This window comes from Zootermopsis nevadensis, unplaced genomic scaffold (genome assembly GCF_977971745.1).
Source record: "Zootermopsis nevadensis isolate Lab colony 2312 unplaced genomic scaffold, Znev_1.0 Znev_ptg000021l, whole genome shotgun sequence".
Taxonomy (NCBI): Eukaryota; Metazoa; Arthropoda; class Insecta; order Blattodea; family Termopsidae; genus Zootermopsis; species Zootermopsis nevadensis.
In genome coordinates, this window is record NW_028259153.1 from 13,145,284 (window position 1) to 13,170,771 (window position 25,488).

The 25,488-nt window shown below is 39.2% G+C and overlaps 3 protein-coding genes across 3 annotated transcripts; all 3 read right to left on the reverse strand.

The window, feature by feature from the left end:
• Positions 1-488: 488 nt before the first annotated feature.
• LOC110841497 (uncharacterized) lies at positions 489-11,421 on the reverse strand. The gene is made up of 3 exons (XM_022087120.2): positions 11,355-11,421; positions 5,615-5,699; positions 489-4,384 (listed from the first exon to the last, which is right to left on the reverse strand). The coding sequence occupies exons 2-3, from the start codon at positions 5,695-5,697 to the stop codon at positions 3,232-3,234; spliced, it is 1,236 nt and encodes a 411-aa protein (XP_021942812.1). The 5' UTR covers positions 5,698-5,699; positions 11,355-11,421; the 3' UTR covers positions 489-3,231.
• A 4,165-nt stretch (positions 11,422-15,586) lies between these two features.
• LOC110841527 (uncharacterized) lies at positions 15,587-20,134 on the reverse strand. Its single transcript, XM_022087170.2, has 4 exons — positions 20,080-20,134; positions 18,982-19,088; positions 17,743-17,810; positions 15,587-17,079 (listed from the first exon to the last, which is right to left on the reverse strand). The coding sequence occupies exons 1-4, from the start codon at positions 20,089-20,091 to the stop codon at positions 16,142-16,144; spliced, it is 1,125 nt and encodes a 374-aa protein (XP_021942862.2). The 5' UTR covers positions 20,092-20,134; the 3' UTR covers positions 15,587-16,141.
• Positions 20,135-21,391: 1,257 nt separating this feature from the next.
• On the reverse strand, positions 21,392-24,367 carry LOC147873189 (uncharacterized). Its single transcript, XM_087352561.1, has 4 exons — positions 24,270-24,367; positions 23,458-23,567; positions 22,720-22,853; positions 21,392-22,519 (listed from the first exon to the last, which is right to left on the reverse strand). Exons 1-4 carry the CDS (start codon positions 24,279-24,281, stop codon positions 21,444-21,446), a joined length of 1,332 nt encoding a protein of 443 aa, XP_087208687.1. The 5' UTR covers positions 24,282-24,367; the 3' UTR covers positions 21,392-21,443.
• Between the last annotated feature and the right edge of the window lie 1,121 nt (positions 24,368-25,488).

Sequence of the window (25,488 nt, forward strand, 5' to 3'; positions counted from 1 at the left end):
TGTAGCAATGGTCACTCACCTCTTGATTTAATCCTCTTTTGATCGGCATGCAAAATTGCTCCACCTGGTTGGAAAATCGGATTAAAGAAAGATGTAATTGTCTTGCATCTCGCAGTTTTAATCTCTACGGAGAAGCGGAAACTGGGCCTAAATGAGCAAACTAGATAAACACTAAGGCCTTTTATTTCGCTTTGAGAGTGTCTGTGTACCGTTTTCTTTCCACAATAAAGTGTGTCTGTTTCACCAAACATAAACAAACTTTAAATGAACATGATGGGTTTTAACTTAAAATTCTACTTAACAAACTTGTCTTTGTAATGCAGGTATGGAATGTTTGAAGGGAAGTAGGAACAAGTTTTTTAAACGGGCTGTTGCATATGAAAATGAATAAGGAATGGGTGACAAAAGACCCTAGCACTGCTAGCGACTACGATTGTAAAGAATAATTGTATTTGCATTGAGAAATTTATTGTTGCTTTATGATTTTTATTCTTCATTGCATACAGATTGCAAGGCTTGTTAGGAATACTTGCTGAAATCCGTAAACTTTAATCAATTTTCTTTCTTTAATTTCTATAACGTTTATACAAAATTCCTATTCTAGAACACATTGAAAATTTCCTCGGAACCCAGGCGGACTCAGTTCATGTCATTGTTGGATTGTAAACTGAATTGTTTGGAGGAGTGGAAAAATGGTTTTTAAGAGTACACACATTTTCCAAGCATGTTCATTGTAAATTTATAAATTTTCATTCCTTTCAGCCTTGAAGTTCATTCACTTTAGAAATACATTCCTGTTGAAAGGGATAATTATTAGGACAGATACCAAATCTTGTAAACTTAGTTTTCCGTTGAAAAATTATCCAATCCTAGATATAATATACGGCTTACAGAAGTGAATAAAATTCTCCTTGTACATTGCTTTAAATGTGTACCATGTCAAGAAACTGAAGCTATAGACCTTAATGAGGTCTATATCTTTTTGCATGTACCCATTTTCTGTATGAACCACTTTTAGGTGATTTTTGGAAAGTTTAAAATCAGCTGTTTGCTTCATGTCCGCCCGTCTGACCCCTCGCAATTAACAATCCTACAACTTCCTGAGCGATTTAGATCGAATTGGGTATGATAGCTCTAAACTAGATATTGTACTGAGAAAGCCATTTGGTTTTTGATTTTGGTTAATTGAAAAAGGTCACTTTACTTAGGTATCTAACAGAAATTTAGTAAATACCTTTTAAGTCCTTTGATAGATTTCCATGAAACTTGATATTAGGACCATCCATTCTTCGGATACATTTTTTTGTTCTAACTGAGAAATTTAAGTCCGAATTTAGCTTCATGTAAAGTAGCAGATCAGTATGACCCAATATTAAAATCTTCCTATATACTAATTAGTACTTGTACTCAATTTTAGCAAAATATGTTAAAATCATCTTTATGGTCGACAGATGTAACCACATTAACCTTCTTCGGACAATCTACAAGTTGAGACATCGTTTCTCTTATATTACTGAACAGACAGCAAACAAAAATCTGTTTGTGTTATGATTCACAGCCAGAATCGAACACTTCAGAAGATACCTATCCATCCATCCATCCATCCATCCATCCAAAGGCCTATAACACTATACTAAACGTTTTAACAAAAATACTTATCTAGGATCTAAGCCTATTATTATACATGGCAGGACGACTGATGTATACTTTGGCTGTAGTTCTCATTAGCAGGCCTGGACATTTATTTGCGTAAAGCAGCCGTCAACTATTCGCATTAGCTGATAGTTGTTTACAATAACATCATCTGTAGTTAAATCGCACACGATATCAGATAAGTGTTGTCAATATGATAAGACTCACATTTCACCGAATTTGATGTTGGGCAGGTGTGAGAAATTGAAGGAACTGTTACATGGACAAAGATTCCCAAAACTTAAATTTTCATCAACATTTCGATTTGTATTTGTTTATATACTGAAGAGTTCAGGTTGTAATGGTCGTTCACTGATACTGTGGATCCTGTTTCTGGGTGGTGACACCGTGTAGATGTAGGCTGCACTGCCGACGTTTAGGAGATTATTAATGTCGCCATTTTTATACCTGCGGGTATCTATCCATTACAGTTAACCCACTCACTAAACCGCCCCCACGCTCAGAAAGAGATCTGTCCTTCATTGTTTATTTGTCTGTGTCAGTTTTCTGTGGCTACCGCTCGATGCATCAAAGCTGGCAATCCCACATAACAAAACAAGTCAGAGGGCTGAAGTCTGACAACTGGTCTGCACGGCGTTGTTATTTACTCAGAAACAAGATCCAGACTATTTTTGCAGTACCATCGCTGCATAAGGGTGACCAACATTAGAATCATGACATCGCCCAGGTAACTCTCCTTTAAATCTGAAGGAAATGCTAAGAGAGCGAGCGACATCACACACGCAGTACTCCAGAAGACTTGTGGCGTCAGAACTGGGCACAGCACACGGAAACATGTCTGATTTTTACTGTTAAGTGCATCATCCAGCGCCCTGTGTTCCATTTCGTGACAATGCAAACAAAATCCGATTTCACACGTTCCTGTGTGTTCTGGCAAAGAAGGAATCAAACCTCAGCAATTGCAGTTCTTGTGTCTGTGACATCTGTCGCATCTCTTCAGTCTCAAGGATGTTGAAAACGGATTTCTAACCCATTATATAAATAATTCGTGTGTGTTTCCTGATCAGAGACGTGATGCCAGATTATAGTTATTTCGTCCAGAAATTCCAGTTTGTTTTGTTGCTTATGTATGTAAAAATTGCTAGTAGAAAACTGTATGGGTGGAGGCACTTAGTTTTAAGAACACTATTCGTTTTTCCCAAAACCCCAATTGAATTAAAGAAGAGTTACTTCGGCTGTAGAGGTGATGCAAGATTATGGCGGCATTTATTGACTGTACAGTGAGTTCTAACTTTCTCCTAACTCTCTGGTATACCAGACCCCACCATGTATTGGAGTCCACTTTAAGCTCTGGGTCACCTCTGCCGGCCATCATCATCTTCCATTAATCTTTGTCATCGGTAATGCAAATCCCGCTGTATGGGTGCTTCCATCCTAGATTTGGATTCCTATTTTCACCTTTTGAGGCGAGGAGAGGTCAGGATGGTCTGCGAGCCCAAGCCACAACGAAACACTGACTGAATTATGCAGTGAGGGTAAGGTCTCAGTCTGCCGTATCAGTCACCCGATATAAACGTCTTAAGAATACTTTTTGGAAGACAGCGCGTTCATTATCCTTTGGAATGTTTGTGGAGATAAACCTAAGAAAGAGTATGAAGAAGGTTTGGCTGTTGTGGTGGTGATATAAGCTTCCCCTGAGCGTTTGAAAAAGAAACCTTCATCCAAATAGTCAGGATAGTCCATCATGCTGAAAGTATATTTGGCATAGTAGATGGCTGCAAAGGCCGAATAGATGAGCAGACAGGCAGTGACCACTTGGAACACGGCCCAGAATTTGTAGGATCCCTCATTTATCAGAAAGTCGTAGTAGCTTGACACTGCGTCTCTTTGCCGGGGTTCCGCCACAGCATTGGGCTCCACTGGTTGAGACACCTCACCTTCACGTGTCTCGTCGCTTCCTTCCATGGTCTGACGGCCATTTCGTAAAACGTCACCATTGTCAAAACCTCTGCCTTCCTGTCCGAGACTTTGTACCTCATCTTTTGTTTCAACTGGTTGGCTAGAGTCAGTGTCTCTATACCGAACCAAATCGGTCCTGTAGTTTTCATTTCTTCCACTTCTTTGAGGTCCGCTGCTGGGTCTTCTATCTGAGTTAATTGATCCGAATCGGGTTTCTTGCTGAGCCGTCACTTCCAACTTGTCACGAACGGGGTAGTTTTCTATTTGGGTGGTGTATATGTCGTGTGACTCCTGTACTGGATTTGAAGAAATTCTGGACGAACTTTCCCTTTTAAAATTCTCGAAGTCTGAGGGACTAGCATTGTCATGACAATTTTCTCCTTCCTCTGTTTTGCGTTCTCCAGTTCCATACTTTCTCCCTGAACATCCGTTTCTTCTATGCACAATTCTGTCTTTATTCCTAACACCTTCTCGACCTCTGTGAAATCCAAATGACCGGCTTTCGTAAGAACTTCTGATGTTACGTTTCGTGTGGTCATTGTGTATTCCATATTCTCTCAAGAATCTGTCGTTTTGTAATGCATGGGTTGAAACCTTTTCCCTACTCTCCGCTTTGCTGTAACCATCAGCGTTTTGCTTCCCATCGGTTCTTCCAGTGTGGTTTTCAATGTCCTTTGAAATTGTTTGTTGGGCTGACGCCAGGTGATCGCTTGCGGTATTATAATTCTGGAGGTTGTAAAAGAAATCCGTGTTCGGCAACCTCGTACCTGGTCTGTGAAAATAGAAACAACAACAATAATAATTTTATTTCCCGTCTTTGCACTACGCGCACGAAATTGACTTCTTTTAGGCTTACTATGTCTGTCTGTCCGTCCGTACTTCTGTCTCCATGATTCAACTCGAGAACCACTGGAAGGATTTGGATGAAATTTGGTATGAATTTTATAACTACGGGGCTCTCTCCAAAATCGTACTTTTTAAATTTCCAACCATTGGTAATACAACATGGCGAACGAGCGAACGAACTTGTGAAATGCATTTTTTAAACTTTAGAACTGTTGTATAGTAATTCCTTGTATAATCTAAACTGAGGACATGGCGGCTACACGCAACAAACGAAATCTGATTTGGCTGGGATTCAGCTCCATAAACACATGTGAAGAATTCTAATTCGTTGCCACAGAGCTGTCATTCTTCCGTATTGTTATTGATTTACATTACTTTAGAAGATATCAAGAACACATTATATTTTTGAAGTCAAGGCCCTCTAAATCTCTTCTGTTCTCTCAGTAGTCCGTTTCCGATAAACAGTTGAATAATTAGAGAAGTAATGGACGATCAAAATGTATGTTTATATTTTAGTTGGCAATTATGTGGCTTCTTTTGTTAGATGGGAAATAAGTAGGTAACAGTCTAAATAAATTTTGTGTTGAAGAGGCAAGCTTACGTTTCTACATCTCCTTCAACCTATTTTTGCGCTTATGTGAATTATACTGATGGTGATGTTTTGCTTATTAGAGCCTATGTATGTTATGGTATTAATTTTATTTGAGCTAGGGACATACAGAATTCCAAATTTGCTCAGAACGCACGTGGTTACGGTGTATTCGTGTACGGATTAAACCTTGCCAGTCTTGTTGTATATTAGTACGGGAAAAGTCAGTACCAACATTTAATATACTATTTGGAGACTACTTGACGCCTGAAAACACAACTCGGTTAGAAATTTGTGTTTAATGGATTAGGAAACCACGAACAATTATCAGTATTCATTGTCATCAGGACGACTTTATAAGAAAAGTAATGAACTTTAGTGTTTTATAAAAAGGCAAGGGATTTCTTATAAGCTGAGCGGTTGTCCGTTACTCAAGAAGGATTCTGCTCCATGGAGCTATTTAATGACCAAAGAATGCACTGCGGTGTCGAGGCTTTTGTACGTGGGCTATAGAAGAATATTAAGCAGTAGCTAATAATTACCGGTCTGCACGTAGTTAGCATTTACCTGTTATCTTCTGTCCTAGCAGCATGCGCCAGCACACACGTAGTTAGCAAGATTGTCCACCGATGTCTCGTCCTATACGTCATTTCTGCAAAGGAACAACAGTTGCATTAACTACCTGAACGGATATTATAGGCGGTCGTACCTATTTAAAAGTACCATATTGCCATTATCTCGAGTTTTCTAGTCGAGATACCGGAATCGGACCTCTCGAAAGCAGTTTATTCATTGCCAGATTAGAGTAGAGGATGAAGGAGACAGTCATCTTCATACTCGCCGCTGTGAGCATTTAAAATCTCACCTACAGTAGAGGATGATTATGAATGGCGAAATGGAAAGAATAGTTAAGGAAGAGGTCGTGGTGTATTTCAAAGTACTGTCGCACCACTTACCTCTGTTAGCCGTGATAAATTATAAGAAACCTATCAGAATCGGGAATTCGTACTTGGAGCCTTCCGAGTCCAGTCAGCCCGACATTAGGAATTAAGGTTTTCACGGCGGTGAATCTGAAGATGGCTGTCTTCTGGGTTGTTGCGCCGTATAGTCTCGTAGAAGTTTACCGACGTTTCAGAGATCATTGCTGCCTCTATCAGGGCTCTGATGGTGGAAGCAGCAAGGACCTCTGAAACGTCGATAAACTCCTACCAGACTAGAAGGGGAAACAACCCAGAAGAATCTTCAACCCCGGACAGTCTACACGTGGCAGACAGAACTACCCCATCCCATTTAGTGTCGTTATCCATTTTGACGTTGTTATAGGCAGCAATTTCATGTCGTTCAAGAACTGCCCATTTTTGTACTTTATGCAGGCCTGTCATTAATGCCAGTATGGCGGTCATGCAAATGTAGGGTGAAAACAACACAAGCGTTTTTATATGTCGGTGCGTGAATAACGACCTATAAAAACCGTGAAGGGTTTATCGGCAATGCAACTTCTTGGAGCAGATTCACCCTTGAGAAACTAATAGCTGCTAGTCAGCTAGTAGCATCTACGCCTTGTCTGTCAAGAGGTCTCTTCCCTTCAGGTTTTCGGATTAATATTTTATAGTCCTACGCATTTCTTATCTTATCCGCTTGTTTGATTAAGGCGATTAAATACGAATATTTCTCAATGATAAAACTTTTCAAGTAAGTGAGTTTTAAAATTATTTTTGTTCCTGGCTATTGTGGCATACGTCTGATACTTTAAAATGCTTAGATATGAGCATTACAAGGGAAGTTTATAACTATTTAAAGTTGAACATAATGTATAAGCTGTGATTATGAAATTAGACTTGATCACAGCGTCTTCGAAAGATGTGTTTGAATCATTTCCAATTGTCACTAATTTTCTTGCAGTGTCTGATTGGAACGTATTTTTTTAAAAAAACTGAGAAATCTTGTCATTAAGAACTTACAAGATTTGAAGACAATTTTTAGGAATTATTTTCTTCTTCGTCATTGCAGTAAAGAATTTATTAGGGATACAATTTATGCAGATATAAAACGTGCAAAGGTTGTAATTGAAAATGAAGAATATATCCTTGTTAAATTGTCATGTGACATCTCGTTGGAGTCGAATTTCATTCAGTACAACGTAGAATTATGGCTGTAGGTGAAAGAAGTGTGCCCTGAAACGTGATACAATGCACGAAAGTTTTTAATGTCGTTTTCTTAACTATTCCCAGTCGTAAAACTAAAATGCCCTGGTTGCATTTGCTTCCAAAATCCGTCGTAGTAAGTTTATTGTGGTCACCATGGTAGCCATGGTTATGTTTAGAGGCAGTAACGTATTATCATATAACAGCAGACAGGCGCATATATGCATAGCCACCTAAATAATAGAAAATTAATACAATAAATCTGTAGGCATGTACACCCATTATAATTAATTTATTCTTAACCCCTTGAAGCCCAAAGTTCATATAAACAATACTCAAAATTTAGTTTCTAACTGCAAAGAAAACACCATATCTTCATTACAAGGATAAACTGGTTAACGCTCTTTAAGGAAATAACCTTTGTTGAATTTAAAAGCCGTAGTTAAAGCAGGCACATATGGGTACCGCTGAGCTTTAAAGGGTTTGAGATTAACGGTACTAATTAAAGTAAACAAGCTGTATAAAAGGAGTCAACACTATACCGTCGGCAAATGGCAAAGAGAGAAGTGGTTGGACGTGTGCAATGCTGGTCACATAATGCAAAGTGTTTTCTTTGTAGCGAAAGTTCACTGCACATTCCAGAGAGAGATATTTTTTTAAAATATCACTGTTTCTTCCCCATCTACCCAATCTTTGTGTTTAAAAATACGACTAGTCGAGAGATGATAAAGTGAGCGGGCAACTGTACACTACAAAGACGTGAAGGTGAAGGCGCATGCGCATTACGTACCCCAGGTCCTTGGAAAAGGAACTTGCTTCATATGAATATTAATTTAGATGTCTAGTGTCTCTGCAAATAAAGGCTTTTATTTAAGGTACGTCAGAAACCCCGCGGAACGCCTATTAAAACAGGTTCGTCAATCCGTGTGTGTGTTCGTCCGCACGCATTTAACAACTTGAGGACAGATAAACTGATATTGATTAAGGTTGATTTTGGAGAACTTTACAAAAAATTGTGGAGTCTTCATTCAGATCAGGCAATTCTAATGAGCGTTTTACATAAGAGGATAAATATACTTTTGAGCCCATTTTGTAATGTAGAGAAATATATTCGTCATTAACACCACAAATACTTTTATCGTCAGTATCCTAGTTATCCATTGTTGTAGCTTAATGAATTAGTATTTTCTCGGAATTATTTAGATATTTACTTGAGTTATTTGACTAAGCACGTAGATTTTGATAAAGAAAATTAAATTCGCTTTCATTTACATCCAATGATTCAAGTATGCCACAGACGCCATTCGCAAGTTGATCGCTGTACTCAATTACTCATCGGATTTATGTTAAGTTTTGTTCAGAAATTGTACATATAAGTTGTCGAAAATGCATACTGTTTTGGTTCAAGTCAGTCCATTTGATATCCCTGCATGTAAAAGAAGTGTTTCAAGAAATTGGGCAAATGACAAACTGCTGTGATATTTGTGGTTCTAAATACGGTGAGGAAGACGATGATGTTCTGGGTTGTGACGCCGACTAGACACACAGATAGATGGCAGCATTTCGGATAAAAATACCGTCTCCATCTTCTAGGCTTCAAGCGTGTCTGCCTACGAGTGTACACGACTTCACAACACAGAATGATAACATCGTCTACATAAACTGTATATCTCATTAGGAACTACAAGTTTTGTTTCATTTGACCACTTCTGATATGGTGCACTGCTGATTGCTCGTGGTTACATACGCAGTAACGGAATATCTAAACCTATGTGTAAGTTATGAAAATCGCAAAAAGATATTTGAAGTCTGTGTCTGTGCATACAGACGCAAATAGGCGCTGATATGGTGAAAATTTTACCTATCAACAATGGCATAGTAGGTAGTAGATACTAATATCTTAAGGCCAGCTCCATATGTTAAATTCAGGAAGCAAGGAAAAATAAACAATTTTTAGCAAGTTCAAATGTAAGAAACTTTAGAATATCTAAACTAGCAAATAGGACAACCGTTGACCATCATTGTTGTCACGATATGAAATTATTTGTAACAGTATTTTGTAGGATGTTTCTAATTTGAAATGCAGATTCACTAAAGCGTTGTTTGGTGATGCTCTGTTTATGACGTCCGAACATGGTAACCCTTGTGACTGACACGCATTGTGACTGTGTCCAGACCGGGACGAGGCTGCCTGCTCGTGCCGAATTTTGAGAAGGCTTCGAGTTGAAATATACGGTTCGAACTTGGCTTGGCTGTTGGCAATGTTGGCTGCCCTGAAACTTTTGTGATTTTTCTCAGTGACTCCAAGCGAATGCCGTGATATTACTTTGAAATAAGACGCTACCGTCTCCTTTCAAATTTGTGACAGCCCACTCTGAGTTCGATTCTCGAGCAGACGAACCTGAGATAGACTTAGACTGGACTTTTGGCGATTACTCCAGTTTATACGCAAGGAAAGGTGCCTAAGTTAGTTTTGTTTCGGTAGCGCCTTCCTTAATCGGAATTTATAATCAAATTGTATTGAATTTTCCCGAGTTGATGGTTAGTATCGCTAGTTCGGGCCACATCTGGGGGGAGACTTGTTTGTTCCACCGGGCGACTGCCTGGCGCCAGCTACGTGACAAGATGAATGGGTGATTTTATGATCGGTGGCTCGACTTGGTGGGATGATAAGCTCTTCCAGATGTGTTTTAGCCGTTAGAAGACTTAGGATAAATCAAGTCACTAACCACCAATGGGTTTAAAATAAGCTATCGGCGGCAAATTTGTAAGGTTAGGGTGATGAACCACTCAGCCAATGAGAACACTCTCTTCAGATTCAAAAGTCTTAGGGGAGTCTTGCTGAACGCGGTGTGCGTCCAGCAAGGGACTTCCAAAAACTCACTTACGTAGCAGTCTCGACCGCGGGTAGTCCTGCACTCGGCGAGGAGAGAAGGAAAGAATAAAAGTGAACTAATACAGAATTATCAGACTACATCCCCTCGTGTCCCACCGCCTCGCACCTTGCTTCTGGAACCCTTCATAGCCACCACGTATATTCCCTGAAGGCGAGAGTCCATGCCCTGAGCTACCAAAACGAAACCCAACAGACCACCCCTTGTAACCAGCCGGGCGTCCTGATGTAGAGTAAGGAGTGAAAGGACGGTTACAAATTCTTATTCATTTAACGTTGTATAACGTTTGCTATCTAACGTATCTTTATCAACTGTATAAGTTATATATCGTCTATTGAAGATTGATTCTGAATTATGGATCGGAAATGGCGTAATGCGTTTTAGAGAGCTGTTGTAATGTACGATCCGAGCATTGGACTAGAGGCAAATTTAATCAACAAAGAATTTCCTGAGGCCAAGGCTGGAGCCCAGTATTTTAACTTGAATATAAATCAATTGGTCACACAAAAGCCGCTCGCAATGATTTTCATACAAACGTTTCAGAGGGACATGTAAGAAGAAGACTCTAGACTAAACGTTCGGAAACAAGAGAGTAAAATATTCTTTAATTTTTCTTGTGTTAATAGATCATATATTCAGACTGAATATAATTCAATGTTAGATACTTCATGTCAGGATTGTTTTGATTCGTGTGCTATTCTACGACACTGTTTTAATGAGTAAATTAAACCTTTGCGAGCTCAGCAAGGAGAGAAGTTGGATCAGCTGTTCATGATGAAGCAACGAACAACAAAGGTTTCACAAAATATGCTAGTTCATTTTGAAAAGTAATTCAAGAGTAATAATCTTTTTTCGGTCGTAATGGGCGATTCAGCAGAAGAAATAGGCTTAGGTAACTCACTTCTGAAATGGTATATAATTTAGGACGTAATACGACTCAAGTATTGAGCATATTATGCAAAAGAAACAAGTGCATATATGGCGAATTTTTTTTGTATAAGGACCTTCGAGTACATTCTGGTGCATCTTTTAATATATGGAAAAAGCTGTATCAACTAAATTGTAACTGTATATTTCGAATTAAAGGCAGTCTGAAGACCTTTGTAGGCTGTTTGGCTTTTCGGAACCACGTGTTCTCTGGTACTTGACTTGGAGTTCCGGTGCGTTTGAGATGATTTACAATCTTTGATAGAGGACTTATCACTAAGGTACCAGAATTTAAGATTAAATTTTAGAAATACTTGCTCGGTAACAAGCACACGTACTTACTTGGTTCTGGGCTGTATTTGAGCAACCATGGGTACGATCTCCGCGGCCGGCACAGTTCACTCAACGAGAGCCGTCACTCCAATAATTAGGCATTCTGAGTGCCTGTCTCCACGCACATGTCGTTCAGAGTAACGGGCAAAGTGACAGCTCTAATTTTCAATGCAAACTCACAGGCAGCTCTTGACCTCGAAGTACAACGGGATAGCCGTGTTATTAATCGCCATTAGGAGTTTCCCACATTAAAATATTTTATTTTTACACATGGAAACAACTACTGGGAAGAATTTAAGGTGCATATGAGTACTTTCGATCAAATTCCTCAACCTATATAATGAAATTATAAAATATATAAAATTTAGTAATCAATTTCTGTGCATAGTTTCCGGTAGCCAGATTCAGACTTTCCTAATTTGTTTTTCAATATATTGCATCGTCGCCATATTTGTATTTGTTAACATTTGAAACGTATCCTATACGAAATTTTTGGATGTATTTATGATCTGCATACAAAATTGTACACATCTGGCTGTGGTGGTTTATCAATAGCGCCAACGCACGGAAAGCTAGATTTAGAATTTGCAAGGTCTCCATATTGGAATATTACGGAAAGATGCAAAAATTAAAAATGGGGAGTGGGTTCTAGTAACATTGATGTTCATACCAGCTTTCATGTAAATCCACTCATTCATTCATCCATAGGTTATTAGAGGTGAAGGACTTCCGGATATTATAACATAATTCGATCTTTTAAGAAAATTAGGCTCAAAATTATATAGCCTGTGCGTGACTCGTTATCAGTAACGCATAGATTTCAGGACCGTGCGTACTAACAAATCTGTTAATTTTTAGGGGCACTACCTATAATAATTATTTTATTTTACGGAAAATACTTCTAACAAAGGGCACTACACTCAACGCATCTTGTGTAAAAATTCAGCGAAATAGAACCGAACCTTGCGTACACAAACGGAGTTACGTACTGTTCGTGGCAAGTTGTGTCAACAAGCGGAGTCCGTATGAATTCATTTGCGACAAGGAGTGGGGTGAGGTACCTTTATAGCTGTTGTTGAAACACCTACAGTAACTGCTATTACCACTGTCGCTAATTCCTGCTTCCAAATGTAAGATACAAATTTATTGTTATGTTTGAACGAATTACTAATTATACACAATTTCTGATAATTATTTTTTTAATTCGCATGATTTTGTTGCCATTCTTCTAGCCAAAGCCCTGCGGAGCATTTGGCAAGAGCTTGCAGCACGCAGATTGATAACCGCTCTTATTATGCACACTAAAATAAATTCGTTTTGGGTATGGACAGATTGTTACGAAATAGAGAATTATTAAAGGAACTAACTTGACGTGGCATGTATAAAGGATGTAATTCCATGTAAAATATCGCTTTTAACGAAGATAGCTGTCTTCTGGGCTGTGGCGCCGTGTAGTGTGGTAGAAGTTTTCTGACGTTGCAGAGGTCCTTGCTATGGCAGCAAGGACCTCTGAAACGTCGGTAAATTTCAATTATAGGCGCAGTAGAATTGAACTATTAAGCATTGTTGCTTCGTATTCGGGAGGTCCCAGATTGTCGGAATAGCTGTTATTCTGACGGAAGTTATAAATTTTCCTCAGTCCTCCAGTGAAAGGCAGGGATAGTACTTTAAATAGGCCATGACTCCTTCCGTATTCTTCCCGAAGTGACTTGGGCATGCAGTAATATATACTTAAATAAACAAGCAAACAGCGTGCCGCTTTTGCAAGTATATACTATTTCATCATTAAATTAACATCAAGTCCAACTCATTTGTCCGTCTGGGTCATTGTGTGTTGTTATGGCTACGCGTGTAACGGTGTGGCGTTTGATTGGTCGCCGCGGTTAATGGACGAGTCACAGTTCTGACTTAACAGTTAGTGGTTGCAAATCATACCGCCCGCCTTGTCACCCGGGGCCAAAAATCAGCCTTACCGGAAACGACTGCAGTTGATATAGCGCTCTCAAGTAACCCACCGACAAACCAGCGGCCAGTGTGTGTCGCAACCGATTCACGGGTTGTCATGCTTTACAAGTGAATGGTGAGAAAGTGATCTGGATTTGTCTGTTGAGGCTTGCTCTCTTCTACTCATTCAACCTACAATTTAATATTAGATGACACGTGTCCTCCGGCACCGTGAAACAGCTGAATAAACAGTAATGCAGGAGAGAATTAGTCTATTTCCAAGTATGTGTAAAGTAAAGTTTGTCCCATTATACGCCATGTAGGCGTTTGGGGTGAGTGGAGGTATAGCTCCTCTCTTCCTTGACCCCGGCACTAGATGGGGGTGAGTGGTCAGCATCACGCCTCGGCCGGCTTTACCCCCGGGATAGGACCCCGGTACCCATTGTAGAGGAGGCTGGGTGGGCCCCAGAGCCGGTCTGGACACAGAGGCTAGAGGAAAAATCCTCTGCCCCCGTCGGGGATCGAACCCCGGCCGTCCAGCCCGCAGCTAGTCACTATACTGACTGAGCTATCCCGGCTCATATTGCCAAGTATGTGTGCTTTTCATAACTGCAAACATGTTAGAATTTACTTTCTTATTTCTTAATTACATTCATTGCAATGACTTTCTTGTTGCATACATACTAGGCGAACTCGTGTTGCTGTAGGGAATTTTATTGCCCGTTTGTGTGTTATGAATGAGGCCGATAGGTGGCGAAAACCACAAATCCTCCAAATATATAAATAAATAATTAAATGTAAATAAGATAAAATAACCCAAGGAAGAATGTCTTGAATCTTGTTCGTTATTAAGTTGATGTTTAATTACTAATTTTGTCTTGTAAGACGGACTGCATGATAAACAATTCTTTATTGTTTCATTTTATGGCATGAGTTGCCATTACATTGCTATCACAAGGCACTTACTTGTTGAGTGCTACATATGTAACATACGGACAGAATTTCGTAAGAGTTTGTTGGGTTTCTTGTTCTTTGTTACTTAATGGCGATGTCAGTAGCACAGACTCAGCGTCTAAATATGGGTGATTAGTGAATAATGAACTGGAAAAAGCTATAGAATGAAGCGGTCATTGCTTAATTTTAAATTACTGTGTTTACTTTCGTTGGCCATATTCTATTCTGATTCATTATTTGTATCGGCCGTACAGTTAGGCTGTATTTTTGGCATTTATTTGTGTGGATAATCATATTAAGACACTTTAGAAGGGATTGTCGAATACAGGGGGCTGAATGCGTTTCTTAGAACCTGTCGTACTTAATATACAAGCACTCAACGCAAATAAAGGATCAACGTCGTCCTGCCGTCACAGCAGATCACGTTATATTGAACGCGTTCTCCCACGCAGGACAAAACAAACGATTCCCTCGCTTCGTCCGACCGCCCGTGCAGCTTATGCAGTTAGCTTCTGATCGCTTACGTAGGATATTGCCTTAAAGATCTTATGTTATGCGGACGTTCAAATGCAATAACTTCATTAAAACACATGGTGACGCTCAAATGACAAATTCTGCATAGGGTATCTAGTTTCATCACAATCGGTCGGAACACTCAAAAGATTAGCCTACACGTGACATTTAAATAGGAAAGATAAAAATGTTTAACATGCTCGAAATATACGTGCTAACCTTCAAGTAGGCCTCAGATAAAGTGCCCTTAAAATAAGCAAACCAGAGAAAATACAAATAAGTTGTCGATATTCTGCGTAGACCTACCGTACCGAGTTGAATCAAAATTAGTCCCACAGTTTGGTAGCTGTTACTTGATGACACATGGACGGATATGTTGAATGGCTTAAGATATCTTTCTCGAAACTCGCCTAATAACGAATCTCGTTATCAGGTGTTGATGTTTAAATATAAAACATAATCAGTTATACAACTAGTTTGGGCATCAATATTTCAACTGTTCAGTTTTGTCGTGCGACTAATTAGGTTATTGATTAGCTGGCTTTAAGTCAGCTTCGAGAATTATGTACAACGCTTGGAACAAGAACCTGAAACGAAAGTATAACGTAAACTCAATTTTCGTAGTGGCATTGTCTTCGCACCAGATGTTATGGTTATTCCGCCATTACTCGGGACTCCACGGCCTCGTTTGTCGCCACGTTAGAACGACTTTCGCATTGAATCAACGAAACCTTTAGGAGACATAATACACTTTTCAACATTCCTTTAGGAACAGAAATAAATGTGATATTAAAATGTTTTAAACAAAGTTTTATTATGTAATTGTTGTTCTAGTGAATGTTAACAGACAATTTTTCGATGATTGTCTGTGGTTATTGTAAGACGCCAAGTTCTGCATTTAATTTGACTATTTAAAATCTAGTGGTGCCTATGTACACCACGTACATTAACATTCAACGATTCATACAATTCTAAGAATAAAATGCCATTATTTACATAAACAGCATTAACATTAGATAATTGTAATGGAGACGGCTTATGTTTTCTTTGAGATACGGACTGAATTATTAAATATTATTTAGATGAGCCTTGTGCTTTAAAGATTAAACTTCTTTTGTCTGATGCTGCTTCCTGATGTTGGTTCCGCGGTTTGCAGAGGACTGGAGACCAATATTTAAAGACTGATGGCTTCTTACGTTCGCAGTCACTAGTTATTTTCCGTTTGTAGAGTCAAGAATGTGTTCCCCAATGGCCGCGAGTCCGAAGCTTTCAAAATCTGGGATCAGGGGGTTTGATTCCGCCCGGGAATTTGAAGAGTGTCTTTTATTGTGTGCTGTGGTGTTAGAGGTCATGAAGTTAATACTCCAGCCACGAAATTACAGTGCTCATTCGTAACGCTTTCCAAATTTTTCCAGAGCTTTTGTGATATATCCTGTGATCATTTCAAGTCGTTTCTTGTTGAGCTCGTTGCCTAGAGCTCTTGCATAGCCCCCCGCCCAGTAACTGGCGGGGAATCTGATCTTATGTCTTGCAATGGATTTCACGAGTAGTGAAGTTATATAAACGATGAAGTATACGCTGAAATATAGAGGGATGTACCACAGTTTTCGACCTATGTAGTAATATGTGTACGGCTTTTTATTCCTGTTTTCTTCCATACTTTGCATGGGCTGGTAAGTGTTATTTTCTGGTGGAAGTTGGTATGTGTTGTTTAATTGAGGTGCATGATAGTAAGAATTGTCATAATACATATGATGGTGTTCGTGTGGTTTGTGTTCGTGTAAAGTAGGATCGTAATCGACATATACATAGTCATGTAAATCACCGTGGTGATGGGGATATTTTGGTGGGGAAGGGAAGTACGAATCTTCAGACGATTCACTAGGGGGAGCTGTCTGGTCCATGGCCGGTACTTTGGGCGATGTTTCTTGCACTTCTCCCACGTACATCCCGGGAGGGGATATGTCAGACCCGTCAGAGGGCTCAGAATTTGACATAGGCATATAGGAATCTGCTGGAGAATTAGTTTGTGGTTTGTCAGGTTGGTCTGCGACCAAGGGTTGACTCGGTTTGCTTCCTGTGCCTTGCATAAATGACGAAGCAGAACTTGGTGGTTGTGGTTCGGGTTGTGAACTTGGCCTCTTCGGTCTGTAGCCCACCTCACTTGGTTGGAACCTATCTTGTGCTCTGTACGCTGGATACCGTCGGATCTGCTGGGCGTAAGATGGGCGATGGACAGCTGAAGGCCTGTAGATTCTTCTTCCGTCTGGGTATACCGGTCTCTTCGCAGATCCCATAAAACTCCTGCCCTGTCCACGATTTCCTGCAAATAGAATATTTTTTTTATTTTCACATTTTCTTAAGCTCCTTGCTAAAAACGCGTAAGAGGGACGTGGATTGTGAGTAGCGAGGAAAGGATTTCGTGTTTTTATGGAACTGATGCCGCTAAACGGACCCATTGTTCATCCCCCAAACGATAAATGAGTGAATGTGGAGCATCGGTGGGATGATGCTGACAGAAGAAAAACTTGTTCTTGTGCCACTTCGTCCACCACAATTTCTACATGGACTGAGCGCTAACCCAAAAGTTCTTTACTGCGTAGGGGGGGGGGGGGCATTTACTGCATTATTTTTTCAAAACTTATAAGTTATATAACAAAATTATTTTTTAAAAATTCTGTTATATGCAATTTTGTCTTTTTTTTTAAACTTTCAGAATGAAACAACCTAATTCAAAATGATAATAGCTGTCTTTTGTGCCGGACCCTGCATTTTGATACCCAGCATAAAAAGTACATGGTTACCAAAATTACCACCCAGAATATCCGAATCGACTTCTTCACTGCCGTAAGAAATTCAAACCTCAATAAGTAGTTCACTTCTCAAGTATCGATCAACATACTCGCATTCAACCTCTTCTAGATCTGGAATAAAGATATACTTAGGGCTATGTTTTTGTAAATCTCTGGATTCTGATACCATTTACCTTCACTTCCAGTGACAGTGTCAGCAGCAGAGGACGTAGTGTGACTGCTCTTGGCGCATAGCTTGGCCCTGCAACACATGCACAATGCTGTCAGGTTGCTCCAATAAACATGAGAAGTTTACTTCTGTCAGTTTGCATGCATCATCCAGACATTTAATTTCGAATAAATTTGATACCGTACTAGTTTACAGCATTAGAATTTGCCAAACGTGTTTGTTCTCGGTCTGAAATTGTCGAAAATAATGTATACTTTACATAAAACTCAGATAAAATAATATTATATTCCTCAGAAACGGCTCGTCGTGTAAAGAATTAGAATTAAATGTTTTTACACGTCCAGTGATTGAAGCTCCTTGTACACGTATCTGTGTTAAAACGTTCTTGTGGAAATGTATAAAACTGAACATGGCTACCAGATGTTTTCATGATCAATATAAAGAAAGTAAGAAATAACAAGATGTCATCTTTTGGTTTTAATATTAAGATTTGTGTTTTGAGTATTCTAAATAAACGCAGCAATGTTTTTGTATGTCCAATGCGAACAGCTCCTTCACATCATTTTTATAAAGTTTAGGTAGACTTCAAAATGTTATATAAACTGAATGCTGCCACCACATATCACTGATCCGTATAGTGTACTATCTTTACTGTTGATTATACTCGTATGCCGTTATTATGAATGTAAATCGTTTAATTATCACGTCCAATGACAAGTGGAGAATCACAAAGAACTCGTTTTGAAACAATGCATTCTGATTGGAGTAATATACTTAGCAGTATTAAGCCGTAATGTTGTAGCTGCCTGTTGGCTTTTCACAGTTACTGAGAATGCCTCACATTTATGCGTCTGATGTTAAAATGTTTTAACACATTTATTACTATATAGAATATGGAGTTTATGTTGTAAACACTCCTATTTCGTTTCTGGGAGATTCCTCTTCCTACATTCAAACAGTTACTACGTGATTTTCGAATTTTCTCTCACCCTCTCAACGTAAATTCAGACCACCGGAACTCCCACGTCATTCAAATTCAACGTTTAATGCAATATTATCTGACGCCATAGGAATGGCCTTTGCGTTAGATTTCTGAAAGAAACGTTCTTATCGTAGACGTGAAGTACATACGCTGTGTGAGATTCAATCGAGCATATCTTGAACCACAAGTCATACCATTACCATTAATATTACCCCCACTTTGATGCACAATTTAGAACAATCATAAGATAAGCGTCTGTACCTGGAGTTAGTGCAAGAGTGGTTCATGTCCACATTGCTGCCTGTGACCGAAAGCTGACTGGCCGGACGTATCAGAAAGACATGGCTGGCCAATAGCACAGCCAGAACCTGTGGACATTTGCAAAATCATGAAACAGGACAGCGGTTCTCAAACTATGGTACCGGTATCCCTTGGGGTACCAGAGATGCTTTAGAAGGGTACCATAAATCCTCATTCATGTACATACATATAATTAAAGGCCAGCTTTGACTAATCTTGTGTGACAATTTATTTTAAAATAAATTGAGATTGTAGAGTTTCAGCAAAAATAATATTCCTTGAAAGATGTGAAAGTTCCTCCCGTTCTTATTTCCAAGTTTCTTTCGCATAGGGTACCAGTTTTTTCAAGCATCCGCCGTGTTATTGTTTTAACGTTGTGCGAAGAATGACCGTCTTTCGACAATCTACAACCGTATATTATTACATGACCCTATTGTAAGTAGCGCTAGTGTAGATTTTACGTCACAAATTTGTCCGTCCTCCATGTTGGTACTACTGATTCTAATAAATTGTAATAAATTTAATCCAAATCCGTCCAGAGGTTTTGGAGTTGAATAATGTGTTCAGGCGGACATGGCCAGCCCTCTATGCGTTATTTTTGGGCATATTGCGCAAAGAACGCAAAATATGGCACGAGCCGTCACTGGAGAAAGCGCATACTGTTCTCGACCTTTAGTTCATTTAGCGTACACACCCAGTTGCAATTTTTTGGTGTAAGGACGTCTATCTTATTTTGCTAACGATGTTTAGTCGGCAAACGCAAGACACGCAGCCGATGTGGTAGAAGTGTAGAATGATGACTGGCAGAATAAAATTGAAATAGTGACACAAAAGGTACTCCAGTTCCATTTTGCACAAGCTGAATCTCATATTTACTATCGACATTGAACCTGGGCCTCCGCGATTAAAATCGATGTCTAACCCCTTAAGCTATGGAACAGCGGAACAGATTTTAAAGTAAAACATTGTCACTTTCTTTAAAGTAAAATAACTTTCTCTTATTTGTGTCAAACATTACACTCAGCCATTCATTATCCTTATCCCATGATGTGATCTTACCTTTCGACACATGGCTGGCTAACGGCGAGTTCTGTTGTTTGTCGTAAGGACACTTCACTACTGTTCCAGGTGACAGATCTGGGCTATTGTGCATAGCGGGTTGCCAGGTGACCCCCCTCCCCAGCCCGTCATGGACACACAGGCTGATAACTGTTAATTCAATTATGTGGACACTAACAACAGCCAGGAGCTGTCACCAGCGCTGTTTTGTATGGGTTTTTATAAAATATGCGGACCTGTGCGTAGAATAGAGAACGTTACTTAACGAGGAATTTTTTTGTAATATATCTCGATTAAGAGGAAACAGAACATGCGTACACTTCTTGGTGATGACTTTTGGACAACGCCCAATAAGACGAACATCGAAAATGCAGGTTAATATTAAAATGTGTCTTCTCGAGCGGGTTGGAACTTGCTTAACTCGTGTCCAGTAATTGGCTTTGTTATTTAGCGACAATAAATGTTCGGGTACTGTCAGCGGAGAGTAAGATCAATTTAATTAACTGTATTTGTAAGTACTGAATACAGTACTTTTAATAACACGGTTAAAAAAATTTTAGCTTCGGAGAGGTTGACATGCTTTGTGCTATTTGAATTTTACCATACTTATGCAGACATGCTATGATCGCTGTTTACTTATTCAGACGTATTTACAAATCTGAATTAACGTACAGCTTACATAATGTCGTGGCCTGTTTAACGCTTGGGGAAATCGAACAGGACGCGTCCTAAATGCGAGTCGCACACTACGTCTGCGCTGACCTGCTCCATATGGTTGTAAGCCTGGATTCTGGTCACATTGATACCTTGTGTTTTCTTTGCGGTATGGACTGAATTCCAATTATTAAGATTAGCTTGGTACAAGTTCAACAGTGTCATATTGTATTCATACACAATATATTTTGATATAAACCTTCGAGGGGTGGGACGTTAATGTTAACAGAATTTCACCAAATGCTGTACTTCCAAGTTTAATATCAGAATTCGAATTTGTGTTCAAATATAGTATGGTACTGCTCAACTTCCCTCCTTCCTCCACCTCTTATCTCTACTTTCTCCACTTCCGAACGCGTTACCATATCTTAAACATACCGTTACCTTCTCCTCAGTATACCGTTACCAAAAGGACGAACGGGTACTGCCTGTGAACCGTTATAGTCGTAAATTATCCCCTTCCAGTTAAATGTAGTGTAGTTTACGACTCCGCACAACATCTCTCTCTCTCTCTCGTTAGGCTTCAAATGGTCAGTAAAATCTCCTTAATTATATAGATATGCGTTCGGATTAAGCACTTCTTAAAACACTCCTTAAATAAGGAACAATATTTTAAAGTTTATTACAAACGATTCAATATTCAAAATAATTTACATATATAAACGTTCTGTAGTTTCTAAAGCAGTCGTAATTTGATGTGTAATGTTACCAAGTCGCTCTTGTCCAGCGTTCAAGTCCCTCTTTTTGTTTTTACTCCATTGAGTTACAGGAAAAACAATTTTGTGCCTAGAGATTGATTTTACAACCAGAGCAAGTACATAAAACATGAAGTAGACGCTGAAAAAGAGCGGCACGTACCACAGTTTGCGTCCCACGTAGAAATACGTGTACGGGTTCTTCTCTCGGCCGGTTGCATGTTGGTGTTTATGTGAGGACGATGCAGCCTTTTGAATGTAGGGACCGCTGCCCTCGTTTGGCGGTATTTTACTTTTAAATGAGTCGTAACTGTAGGGATCATTCAATTTTGAACCTCCTTGTTTATCATCTTCGTCTTCTGATGGGAAAATCTGGTAGCGTTCTTTGAATAACTTGTAGGGATTTTCTATTGTTGTATGTTGGTGAGGTTCTCTCGGTGTTTGGGAAATTTCTACTATAGAATGATTGTAATATTCCCCCAGTTCATGGAAATCTGCTGCTGTTACAGGTTGATATGATTGACCTAGCTCGTAGAAATTTTCAGATCTTGAAGATTGGAACGAATCTTTTAGCTCGTAGGGATCTTCTGATGTAGATTGGTAAAAATCTTTCAGAGGAGGGAAAATTTTATTAACTGGCAGAGGATATTGTTGTGAATTTACATAATACACATTTTGCTTTTCCTCCTTCGGGTCTACGTATTCTTCATTCGGATATTCTTCGGTCTGACCACTGGAATAAAGACGTTGAGATCCAGCATCATAAGAACTCGGTTCATATGAATACACAGGCTGGTTTAAAGCAGAGGGAAGTTTTGTTGTGTCAGGCTGGCTCGACGGATCGTCAGAAGCTGATTGTTCGACCAGAGATGACTCTGTTTTCTCCTCGCTGTTTTTGGTTGCATACATTGGTTGCCTGAAGAACGCATTTATGAAAGACGCTAAAGGATTGAGTCGCAGGACGTTGACTGAAGACCCGGAACCGATTAATGGATTTACCGCAGAAGGTGGCTGAAGTACAGTCTGGGTGTCTGAAAGTAGCCAAACAATGTGAAACGTGATTACTCAGCTGACGAATACATATAAAATAAGTTCCTTCTTGAAGCATCACAAGATAGTTTACAGACAGCCGTTGAACTATATGCTGAGGTATTATAATCTCAGTAGCTCGTAAAGAATTACAAATAGTTAAAGGAACAATACATGTGGCCAGTATTTCTAGAGGCTTTACCGTTGCTGTCCGTGACAGTCTGGGCTTCCATCACAGGGTAGTATACGTTGTAGAAGTCGCTGGCCTCTGTTGTTAAAACTGAGTGCGGTACTTGACGATGATCGTGCTCTTTATCACCGTTTTCTGTGTCAGTTCTGAAACAGACAAACCAGGAAAGTGTTGTTGTACTTTTTCACAACATTAAAATAGTACACGAAGTTCAAAAAAGACCTTGTGCCTTTATATGATTTCCTGTTCGTAAAGAATGTGGCAGAATCGCAATTAAAAGATTTGATTGAAGAAACTAATGATGTTTTATGTTCACAATTTCTGCTAGAATAAACTACCACAGAATGGTTATTGAAAGGCATAATTATCATCGCCATGTTTTAATTTTAAATGGGAACACTACACATAACATTTGTAAATATATTTTCAATTTGTCTGTATTATTTTTCACATTGTAAGCTGTTATCTTAATTTTCGATTTCGACAATAAATGTGTTTTACATTCAACAGGAATTGGCTTCAGATTGTTTCATGATTCTTAAAGGTGTATGACCGGCTAATATTTCATGATTGCACATTATAATTTACAGCGTGAAACATTTTATATGAGTATTTTGTTTTAGAAATTTGAGGTTTTTCCCCTAAAAACTCGGTACTGATACGGACCAAAATAAAATGCCTTTGTATCTTTTAGTAAACTTCACACACGAGATTTATTTGAAATTCGTCAGCGGTTCATGTATAACTCACTTGGTACTGGTGATACTTCCCGTTCGAAACACTTTGGCGTAGTTGGGGGCCATCAGAGATGCAATTTCGGCCGCTGGGACGCAGTGACTCGCCAGCAGCACAATTAGTACCTGTGACGAAAGCAAGTACAGCGAATTACATTTTGAACATTTACTTAAATAATTACACCTGATATATTTCTTAGCTCTTTTCTTCACAGCGCCAGATTTTTGGACGATATTATAAAAATGGTTGTCTTGCGGGATGTTGCGCCTTGTCTGGTGGGTAACGACACATAATCCACATAATTTCTTTGTTTCATAGGGAAAAAATTACTTGTCGTTTCAACATGTCTGTCGTATGTGTGTGCGCGTGCGCGAGCTTGAGCAAATTTCTACTTCATATTATTTAACTAAAGGACTGATTTTCACGTCCCAGATTGAAGCGACACTACACATTAAAAGTACGACTGAAATTTTATCTAGACATGTGTATTCGAATAACTAACTAACTAGATGGGTTACGGAACCCTAAGGTTCATCACAGAATTAACCACCGAACCCTCTCCTGGGCTGTATTCGAATAACATGGACATTTTGTTAAGTATGCTTTTCTTGCATATAAATATGCATGGTTATCGTTCGGAATCTGCGTTGCCTTCATTTTGTTAGCAATGTCTTATGAAGCATTGGACCTAGACAGGTGGGATGAAACTTGTGTGTCATAACTATCAGATTTTGGAAATTTATGGTGGTAGAAATGCATGGAAATTATTGACTGATTTTTCACAGTTGACAAGTATTAGGTTAAACTCTGAAGTTGCATTTACGTACCTTCATCGCCATGTCAAAAGTTGCTGCTTCCCCAAGTGCCCGCAAAGTTGTGACGTGACATCTGTGCAGACGTGAGTCTGTGCGTAGCGGGACCTGTCATTCACACTTGGCAGAATACAAAACAAGTAACAGTGAGAGACACGTGTGTTTACTCCTGAGATTACCGTAAAGGTGTATGTTTATTTGTGGTAATCAAACTTGATAAATAACTTGCATTTGTATACAGTACACATTAAGGAGAAGTTCAGATGTAGTAGCTCGTTCAGTAAAGTAACATGTTATGGGCTGGACAGTCCGGCTTTAGTTTCCGGTACGGAGAGGTTTTGCCGCCATGTCTTAGTGAGTGTGGTCCATGTAATCAATCACCTATCTATCCAATGGGTGTACGAAGCTATTCACATCCCGCGCACAGCTAAATCCGTAATCACCCAACCATATGATTATTTTAACTTGTCGACATTGTAAACGTTACGCAGAGAGATGATAGGATATTATAGTTTAACGACGATTGTTCACACAGTTTAGTTGATCTTGTGACTCGAGCTTTGTTATTTAAAATATTTAACTTATATTCTTGTTATATTCTTTGTATTCAGAATTTTCACGACATAGGAAATGTGGATTTTGGCCTTCTGAGTTGCCAAGACTTCTTGTATGTATCGAAATTTTTGCCGACCATCAAGATTAAGGCTCCATGTTTCTCCGAGTTGTCTTAGGCACATGTCAACTTACAGTGAAGTTACTGAAAACTGTGTCGTAGCGCTCGATGTGGTGCCCGTCTCCGTTTCGAGTTTCGAATTTCAGCCCCGAAACTGTCTCTTCTGACCGAATGTTCTCATTCCCTTCAGCCAAATACTGGGACAGTACGGCTTGCCTACTACGTCTTTTCAGATTCATCTTTCACAATTTTCCTCCCCAGTTGACGCTATATAACTTGTTCATTTGAGATTGCACCATCAAAAAAATTATCTTATGTTAAAGTGATTTAGAATTTAAAATAGTGTCGCACATAAACGATAAAACTTTTATTAAGCATGAGTTACTAAACGGAAAAAGCCAAGCCATTAAAGTCAAGGGAAATTCAGCTTCTTAAACCTAACACCACGCAAAATCTGAGACGTTTTCTGTGATTTGCCATACAGGCGAATTAATACTCTTGATTTAATCACCAGTAACCATTATAATATTTGGGTAAGAACAAAGGAAGATGTGTAGGCCA